General features: G+C 30.8%; 1 protein-coding gene across 1 annotated transcript; it reads left to right on the top strand.

Moving 5' to 3' along the window:
* Positions 1 to 1,474: 1,474 nt before the first annotated feature.
* Chsy (Chondroitin sulfate synthase) lies at positions 1,475 to 6,329 on the top strand. The gene is given in 3 exon segments (XM_067275102.1): positions 1,475 to 2,364; positions 4,524 to 4,592; positions 4,594 to 6,329. Coding segments are annotated over 3 exon segments (2,286 nt in total). The 5' UTR covers positions 1,475 to 1,578; the 3' UTR covers positions 6,025 to 6,329.
* Positions 6,330 to 10,129: the final 3,800 nt, after the last annotated feature.

Raw genomic sequence — 10,129 nt, 5'->3', positions numbered from 1 at the left:
GAAAATAGGGAAGTTGGTGAACTTCAAAGATGAGAACAGGATGTCAAGGACATGGAGATCCTTTTATGAAATCCTAATTGAATCTAAATTAGGAAAATGCGAATTGGCTGTATTATATAATTTAGTTTGGCTACAATTTATACAATAATAATTTTGTTTATATTTTTTATAGCTGTTTGTGATTAAAAAAAACTATTTTAACCAATTACAATGCCAAACATAACATTAAATTTATATTGTATTCAAAACTTTATTTAGTTAAAAAAAACTGTTCTAATTATATTTATTCTTTTTTGATGTTCTGTTAATTTAGATATATATTTTTTTGTAAACAGCCTGATAATGGCCTTTTAAATAAGGCTGAATGTGTTTGTGTACATTAGAGTATTTTGACCTACCAATTCAAAAGATTTTTGTGTGTTTTATTATTGGTTTAATCAGTTTAAAATGTAAATAGCTAAATACTTGGTCAATTTTGTTAAGTCTGAAGATGACCCATTAATTGAGTGAGTTGAATGTTTGTAATTAAATATTTAAGTTACTGCAAATGGTGTTATAACAGATCCTAGACATTTAAGTCAACAAATTTTAAGAAAACAAACACTATTTAATTTGATATTCTTCTATATTCTACAGTTATATAACATACAGTTACATATATTTTTTCTCTGTTATGTTTGCTGTTTATACAGTACAATGTAATTATTACTTTACTTTTTCTGTTGGCAACAATTGTTTCTGTTATGTATCTTAATGTAAAAATGTTTATTTGAATGAATAAAACAACAAATACTGTAGATATAATTAAAATTTTTAAACTTATTTAACTGTTTTCTCCTAAATTAAAATCATTTAAATAAAAATTAAAGTTATAATAAACAAAATTAAAAAAAAAAATTAGGTTAAGTAAACAAATTTGAAATAAATTTTCATGAACAATTAGATTAATCATTTTTATTTTAATTTTCTAATATTAAAAAATGTTTTAAACTATGGTTAGTATTTTATGAAGAAAATGTGATTAATTAAACTGACGTTATGATTATTAATGCATATATTAATCAAAATAATATACAGTTAACATAATAAATAAATTTAAAATTGACAATTTTAACAAAGTTAGATAAATTCTGATATACTAGAATTGAGTTATAAGATTTATAATTTATTATCATTGTTTAATGTGGAAGTTTATTTTAATGTTGTTAGTATATATAGCAATACCCTGAAGTTACATGATAGGTGGGTCCAACAAAAATCGCTTAGGTTGAATTTGCATAAATTGGGGTACAGCTTTGCATATAAATACATATAAATTTTTGCATGAAATGTGTCCAATGCGTATCACAGAAGAGAAACACCGAAGATAGCGGGTGGCATGTTGCCAAACGAAAAAATCAAGAACTGTAATTTTGAGTTTGCATAAGTCAGGGTATTACTGTATATAAATGATTAATGTATTAAAAAAAATGGTTGAAATTAATTAAATTATATTTTGTTTTACAGAAAACCTTTCAGTAATTTTTGATTTCAAGAATTAGTTTTGTTAAATTTTGTAAAATTGAATACAAAATCAAAATGCCAGAAGTGTGTTTGTTTTCTCGAAATCGTAGACTTCATCCTGTGATTAGTTTATTTATTGGAATATTATTTGGCTTTTTGATTGCTGTCATGCTTCGATCTTTCATACCTCATCATCTCATGTCTGGATGTATTCATTATCGCATTCGATCAGTAAACAGAATAGTACAAGAAAATCTATATCATGAAAATATTGAAAACATATCTAAACAAGATAAAACATTACTTTTTATTGGTGTTATGACAGCTCAAAAATTTTTAGAAAGCAGAGCACTTGCTATATATTCTACATGGGGCCAAAATGTTCCAGGAAAATTACTATTTTTTTCCAGTGCCATTTCTAAAACATCATTGAAAATACCACTTGTGCCTTTAATTGGAGTGGATGATTCTTATCCTCCGCAGAAAAAGTCATTTCTGATGTTGAAATATATGCATGACCATTATATTGATAAATTTGAATGGTTTATGAGAGCTGATGATGACATGTATGTAAGAATGGATAAATTAGAAAAATTTTTACGTTCGGTCAATAGCAGCAAACCTCAGTTTATTGGTCAGGCTGGAGTAGGGAAGGAGGAAGAATTTGGGCAATTGAATCTCGAGCCAGATGACAATTTTTGCATGGGAGGCCCTGGAATCATCATGAGTCGCATGACATTAAAATTATTAGTTCCGCATATTCGATACTGTTTGAAGCATTTATATTCCACACATGAAGATGTTGAAATAGGAAGGTGTGTAAAGAAGTTTGTTGGAATTCCATGTACATGGTCATATGAAGTAAGTAGTAATTATTATTTTAACCATTTTAATTTTAATAGTTACACATAAATTCAATGATACAGTAACAAATATAAAAATCTTTATTATAAATTAAGGGTTCCCTAGTCTAAATCAGCAGTTGCCAACCTTTTTGATCTCATGGACCACTCAACTCACAGTTTTCAATCCTGCAGACCAGTATCATGAATTTCTTTAAACAATACAAACATTTATAGAATAACGTTCATAAAAGTTCTATTTTACTTTATTTTATGTTAATATGAAATTCACTTGCTTAATTACAACAAATTAGTTTGTTGCTGCTTGTTTGAAATTAGTTCATGGATTCTTGACTCTTTTCCACAAAGGAAGATAATTGCACTCACAACATTATTGGTTTATTGGCATTTATTATTTATGGATAACAGTCATTTGTGTTTGGTTTTAGATTCAAATAAAAAATCCTCAATGAGTGACCAAATTTATAGAATCTTTGCATGTACTCTTTTATTGCACAGAGAATATCTGAATAATAATCAGTTTGCTACTGTCTGTTCTGCAACATGTGTGGTGTAACAGAAGCAACAGTATGTGCATTGAAAATTAATTAAGGTGATTGATTTTGGTGCTAGAATAAACCTTGTCCTACATGTATCCCTTTAGGTAGAAGTCTGGCAATGTAATGTCAGGATCATGGGGATATGAAACACAACTAATTACTTCATACAAGTTAACTAATTTTAGGGAAACTTGGAGTAACTTTTTGTCATGCAATGTGTTAAATGCATTTGTCTTTATGCACAAAATTTCGTTGGTGATTTAAAATATCAGTTTCAATCCAGACACCTTGTATTTAATATTGTGGTTCTGAAATGAGGGGTTGTTTTTTAGACAGAATAAATGTGAAATTGAATATTATTATTCAGGGTGAATATTATGAATAATGCCTATAATAATACATTAATAGCATTAGAACAACTGCAGTCTGGGTAATTAATATTTTATGTTAAATTTTTAACAATTTTTTGTATAATGTATTTTATAGTAGCAATATAAAAGTTGAAAGAATTTGACACTTGCTATTCATATATAAGTATAATTGATTAATAATAATTTAGAATCTTAGAGAATAAAGAATATTAGTTATTTGTAGTAAAATTAATAATTATCATTAATCAAATTATAATTAAATACAAGTTTTCTCATTAAATTCAACCTTTTTTGTCATTTGTTATAGGATTATAAATAGATATTTGTCTTTCGTGAATCTCTTCGAGATTCTTGTACAAATGTGGATTTTCAAAGAATGGTAAAGGAAAATCTATTTTAAATCTCTCAATTGTCAAATACAGTATACAGATATACAGTATTTTATATATTTAATGCAACTCTCCACATTTTGTTCTTTAATTACAAGAATTAAATGTAATTTCTCTAAATTAGCTATTTTGTTGTAGCTGTTTATTATCAGGCTATGATTTATCATAACCTGGTTAGTGATTTCTATGGCCAATAACAATATAAATATTCAGACATTAAATAAATATTGGTGTTTTGCATTTGTTACGCTCCTTCTTTTATGTTGCTTACTTTAATAATAATAGAATTGAAATAAAACTTTGAGAGCAAAGGTTTTGAAAGTTTTCTTTTAATAGTTAAAGAAAAAACTTTCTTTGAAAAAATTAGCCTGTTTGGACAAGAATGCTATAATTTGAAGATAACTTTTTTCTCTTTCTTTTGATGGCTGGATGGCTGAGGCAGTTAGGTGTCAGCTGACTGCTCTACAGAACCCTGAATCAAATCAAGGTGAGCAACTCACGAGTTTTTTCATGAAGTGATTTCTCCCATACATGTCAAATGTCATCCAGCCAGCCCATTGTGAGCTTGGCCAAAACCCATGGTGGTTATTGAAAAAAGCTAGAAATAAAGTAAAAGGTCCATGAGGCAGAAGGAGATAAAAATAAAAACTTCTCTTAATTATTATTTTAATATTTCCTTATTGTTACATAAATGTGGATTTTTTAATTATTATTCAAATACTTTTCTCAAAAAGAAAATAAATAATGAAAATTTTTTGTAAAATATTAATTACTTAGATTCTTAAAATGCTCTATAAATTTACTTAACTTGAAATATAAATAAATTACTTATATTAAATATTTTATATAATTTCACAGATGCAGAGTATTTTTTATCACAGTTTTAGTGGGGAAGGTGTATTTACAAAACGATTAAAAGTCAGAGACTATTCATCGAGCAATAACACTACATCCAATTAAACAGCCATTATATTTATATCGACTCCATAATTATTTTCTAGGATTGCAATCTCAAGAACTAAGATATAAAATTTTACATCTTAATCGTGAGCTTCAAGATATGCTAAAATATATACACGAAGAGAATCCATCAGAAGAAATTCCACTTATTAATGACATTTCTATTCAAGGATCAAGACCTGATTTAAATAGATTTTACCCAACTAATTCTGAAGAAGTTTTGATATGGGATTATCTAAGTAAGAATATATATTCTGCATATAGTTTAAATCCAAAACGTCGAATGGAACTACATCTGCAAACTGCAATAAATGATACAATTATGGAAGTAATGGAAATGATTAACAAATTTTCTAAACAGCGTGGTCGGATTATTGATTTCAAAGATTTATTATATGGTTATATTCGTGTTAATCCCCTTTATGGGGTAGATTATATATTAGATATGTTACTGACCTATAAAAAATATCGTGGAAAGAAGATGACCGTTCCTGTAAGAAGACATGCTTATTTATTTCAAGCTTTCTCTGAGCCTGAAATAAGAGAGATCAAAGAGGAAGAATTTGAAACTTCTGTTCAATACAGAGGGTCTAATATTGACAGATATTCAACAGGAACAGTAATTCATTTCATTTTACCTCTGAGTGGAAGAGTAAATACTTTCAAACGATTCTTAAAAAATTTTGAAGATGTCTGCTTGAAAATGGAAGAAAACGTTGAATTAGCTGTCGTGTTATTTAGTGATGGTTCTCCAGATGATGCTACAGAAACAAAAACAGTATTTGAAGATCTTCGAAATCGTTATCCTAACTATTTATTGAGATTGGTCGAAGCAAGTGGACTATTTTCTAGAGCATTAGCTCTAGAAATTGGTGCAAAGCTTTACTCATCAAGTGCCTTACTTTTCTTTGTGGATGTTGATATTATTCTTGATAATAGTGTTTTAAGGAGAGTACGCATGAATACTGTAAAAGGTAAACAGGCATATTTTCCAATAGTGTTTAGTGAATACGATCCCAGGTTTATACAAAATGCTTCTTCTTACGAAACTACACATATCAATAAAGATCGGGGTTACTGGCGGCAGTTTGGCTTTGGTATAGTCAGTCTCTATCATGGTGACTTGCAAGAAGTTGGAGGATTAGATACAGGAATCCAAGGATGGGGAAAAGAAGATGTCGATCTATACAACAAAATTGTGCACAGTAATATAACAATATTTCGTGCTGCTGATCCCGGTCTAATCCATCTCTTCCATCCAATTGAATGCAGTCAGCAATTAGAGAAAGCTCAGTATGACATGTGTCTTGGCAGTAAATATTCCAGTTTAGCATCAGTGGAGAGATTAACTGAGATTATCATGGCAGATTTAGAATCCTATTTGAAAACAAGCAACTAATGATTCATTTTGTTATTAAGGATCTCAGTTGAAATAATAAATACATTTAATATATGTATATTATTTCAAGTTGATGGCAATTATTATTTACCAAAGATCTTTAATCCTATAACGATTAGCAGCTACTTTGTATTTATACAAATTCCAAATATTTACATCCTGTTGAGAGCTTTTGTTTTACTATTATTTACTTTTGTTTTGTGCCAATTAATGTTTGTTATTTATAAGTTAATGAGGTTGCCATTTTTAGTGCCTTTGATGATTGTAAATATTGTTATATTTCAATTATATAACAAGAATTTGATAAAATAAAAAAAATATTTTAAAAATAATTTTTTGTATTTGTTTTATTACATTTGACAAGGCAAAATGTGTAAAAACAAGTCAATGTAATAAAATTAAATTTTAAAAAGTTGACACGATTTCTTAGCTAAAATGAATGTCCTAAACACTCGAGGAAGTGAAATCTATAAAGAAAAGAGCAAGATTTTAAAAGGGCATTCCAATATCATCATATACAAATGAGAGCATGAAAAAATAGATAATTCACAGTGGGTGATCGGTTAACGAACATAATCCGTTCCAAGACTGTTCGTTAACCGATTATCGATTTACCATAGGGTTTTATGCCAATTTGATTAATTCGTTCTGTAGACTCCAAAAAATAATAAAATTTAAATAAACGTAGTAAGAAAGTACAGTAGAGAACCGAAAATCGGAATCAATTGGGGACGGGTGGTTCAGATTAGGGATTTGTTCCGATTACGGATTATGTATGAATAAATATATTAACCTGTCCGATGTTCAAATTTTTCTCCGTTGCGTGTCGCTTCGTGTTGAATTTTCGTCGATTTTAAGCCTAACGAAAATTTTTATTATAATAATCAGGGCTATCGTATCGTTAAAAATTATTTCTGCATTTTGTACAAACAAAATAAATAAAATATATTGAAGAATATAAAAACATGAAAATTATACTTTAGAAGTAAATTTAGTATCGAAAACGTTCGATTCTGCATGACAGTCCGACTGAAAATCGTTCCGATTACCGGGGTTCCGATTAACGAGTTTCTACTGTATATATGTAATAATAATAATACATATATACCCAGTCTTGCGTTTTTATTAGTCATGTTTTTTTTATTTGTGGGGTTTAAAGAATTTGTCCAATGCCGATTGCTTTTCTCTCTTCAGGATTTTTCAGAAGTAATTAATAGCATTGTAACTAGTGTTGCCACCTTTACAAAATCGCTGACCCGGACGGCAAGTCAGCTTTGTTCGAACAGAAGTTCCTGACGCATGCGCAATGTCATTTTACAATGCGAAGAATAACGTGCATGCCGGTTCTAAATCAGTTAGTTAGGAACTTGCGTAGGAGCAGTGGCGTGCCGTCATTGGAAGCAGTGGAAACGCCGCATCCATCTTCCAATGACCTTCCCTTGTATTTTCTAAAATATAAATTTTCGTATTTTAACGCACTTTGAATTAATTAAAATTAATATTTTATTATAACTGCATTATGTATCTTATTAAAAAATTCTATACTATATGTGAAAAAACGATAACATTGCTATTGTATATTCGAATGTCAGTGGCGGAATGGAAGCGCTTTCGAGACAGCTTTCAAGGCGAGAATAACTGAATGGTGTAAAGCAGCCAGAGGGCATTGGCGCATGCGCTTTACAGAGCATCAACCTCAGCCGGTTTAGCTGATGGAAACTACACACGTGTAACGCTTCCAACTATTCTATCCCTTTGCCACTGGGTAGGGAACTATCTGACTAAGTGAATTGTTTAAGATTTAAAAAGTAAAGAGTATTCAATGTTATTTTTAGGTACGTTTTATTGCAAAGTTATATTTAATTACAGTATAATTAAAAGAAAATTATAATTATATTGACAGATTTTCAGACATAAAATCTTTAGAATTTTTATCACTTTTAGATGTTTTTCATAATATTAAAATTATGAACAATTTTTCCAAGCGTGTTTTAATTTTTTAAATTAAGTAAATTTTATGGGAAATTTTTTGATTTATCTAAATTACGTAGCGAATCGCAATATTTATATTCGTGTCCAGGACTATATTGACAAGTAACTCTTAGACATAAAACATATTATAATTAATGTCGATCCGAACAAAAACGTACTAAAAGAATTATATGATTTAGTATCATTAATTTTTATGGTACCATCTACCAGTGGGTGTGTTGAGCGCAGTTTTTCGACCACGGAGCGAATTCATACATTGGCCAGGAACAGTCGGTCGCTAGCGTCGCTTTGATGGAGTCGACGACCAGCGACTTTTGTGATAAAGTAATTAACGACTTGGCGGAAAAAATCGCCGAATAGAATTAGTTTATAAAAAATTTAAAAAAACAAGTGTTTCTATCATTGTTTGTATTATATTATTATTGTATGTATGTATTATTTGTATTTTAGAACTAAAATACATAAATTGTTTATTTTTGTCATTTCCAGTATTTGTTTAAAACTTTTATGGAAATGTCATGTACTGGACGGATCTGACCCGTCACGAAAGACGCGAAAAAACGGTTAATTTAGAGAAAAATTTATTCGTTTAAAAAAACATAGGTAAAAGTCGTTTGTAGTCGGACACTCATTGTTTATATCAAACTGCCAGGCAGAAACCATAAATCGCGAAAGGAAGTCGTCCTGTGATCGGTGGAAGATCGAATTCATCTTCGATTTTGACTTTTCTCACTCTCCAGGTAAGAGTGTCGTTACGTTTAATAACCAGGGACCAACCACTCGGGAAGCGTGATTGAGGGAGAACGACCAATCAAAATGGATGAAAGAAAGAACGGATATTGATATAATCCCTCCCCGTGCCTTACAGACTTGTCAACGCCACTGTCCCGCGGCCACCTTCGATCGACCATCGAAGAACCACATCGACGCTCAGGACGTCCGAACGGCTGATTGTCCTAAAGCAAACTATTTTGTACATAGTGTATGTTTATTTTATGTTAAAATAAACGGTTTTTGTCAGATACTTGTCGTCTTTGTCTCTACAGCCACCACCCATGTACGAATGGGCCCTAGACCATTACTGACGAGCAATTAACTGACTGCCCCTGGAATTCGGCTTCTTACAGAAACAGCTTCCCTATCATCAAATGTCACGGCACGCCACTGCGTAGGAGTAACATATGTAACCTAAATTAGAAAAGAAAGAACAGATAATTTAGCTGTATAGAAGACGTGTATGAACATACAGTACAAGCAGAAAGAAAAAAGAAGAAAAAAAGGTCGAGAGGCAGGATGCGCATCATCGTGAACAGCGTAACATGGCGGAAATGGCAGATGAGTTTCAGTGAGTGTGAGGTCTTTCGCTGTTTAAATGGTGTAAATTTATAAAAATATTTTCATGAACTTTGTTTCATCGTAATTTCGTAATTTTCTACGAAATTCCCGGACAAAATTAATAGTTCACCCAGACAGTGAGTCAATTCCCGGACTGTCCGGGTGAAAACCGGACGGGTGGTAACACTAATTGTAACTGTAGAGATCCTCAAGCCTATTAACCTCAACCTGGTTTGGATGCCATTCTAAAACTGTTCTGACATCCTCCCACTTCCTCAAAAGATTTTAATTACTTGAGACTTCTTGATATATCTTTCATAGCTAAGATTGTGTTTACTGTAGACCTGTTCAAGCGGTACTGCCTAGCAACATTCACATCATCTGCTCACTCTCTACCTTGGCTATTATCTCTTACTTGGTTTCTACGGTGAGCACAATTCTTGACACTCTACTCTTTTTATGCTCCATAATGCTATCAGTTTTTTTTAAATAAAATAGTTCAGAAAAGCACTTACAAAAATTCAGAGAACAGAAATCAACTAGCCTTTCGTAAATAAAAACAGACGCTAAACTTAAGTAGTATCTGCCCGACAGTCTCGTGAAGATTATAAAAAATTATTTGTCAGAAAGGTAAACAAAAAGCTGGAATTACAAGGGAGAGTTTCAAAATTCGGAGGAATACTATCCGATCGGTATCGGGTTGATCGTCGATGTCGATGTCTTCAGAGCTCAAGAAAGTTTTGATTTGTCACCTGGAGACAAGGGAAGACCAATCGGT

Source organism: Centruroides vittatus, unplaced genomic scaffold (genome assembly GCF_030686945.1).
Source record: "Centruroides vittatus isolate TY-2023 unplaced genomic scaffold, ASM3068694v2 contig_595, whole genome shotgun sequence".
NCBI lineage: Eukaryota > Metazoa > Arthropoda > Arachnida > Scorpiones > Buthidae > Centruroides > Centruroides vittatus.
Note: the sequence above shows the minus strand (reverse complement) of the source record. Positions and strands in the feature narration are given on the sequence as shown.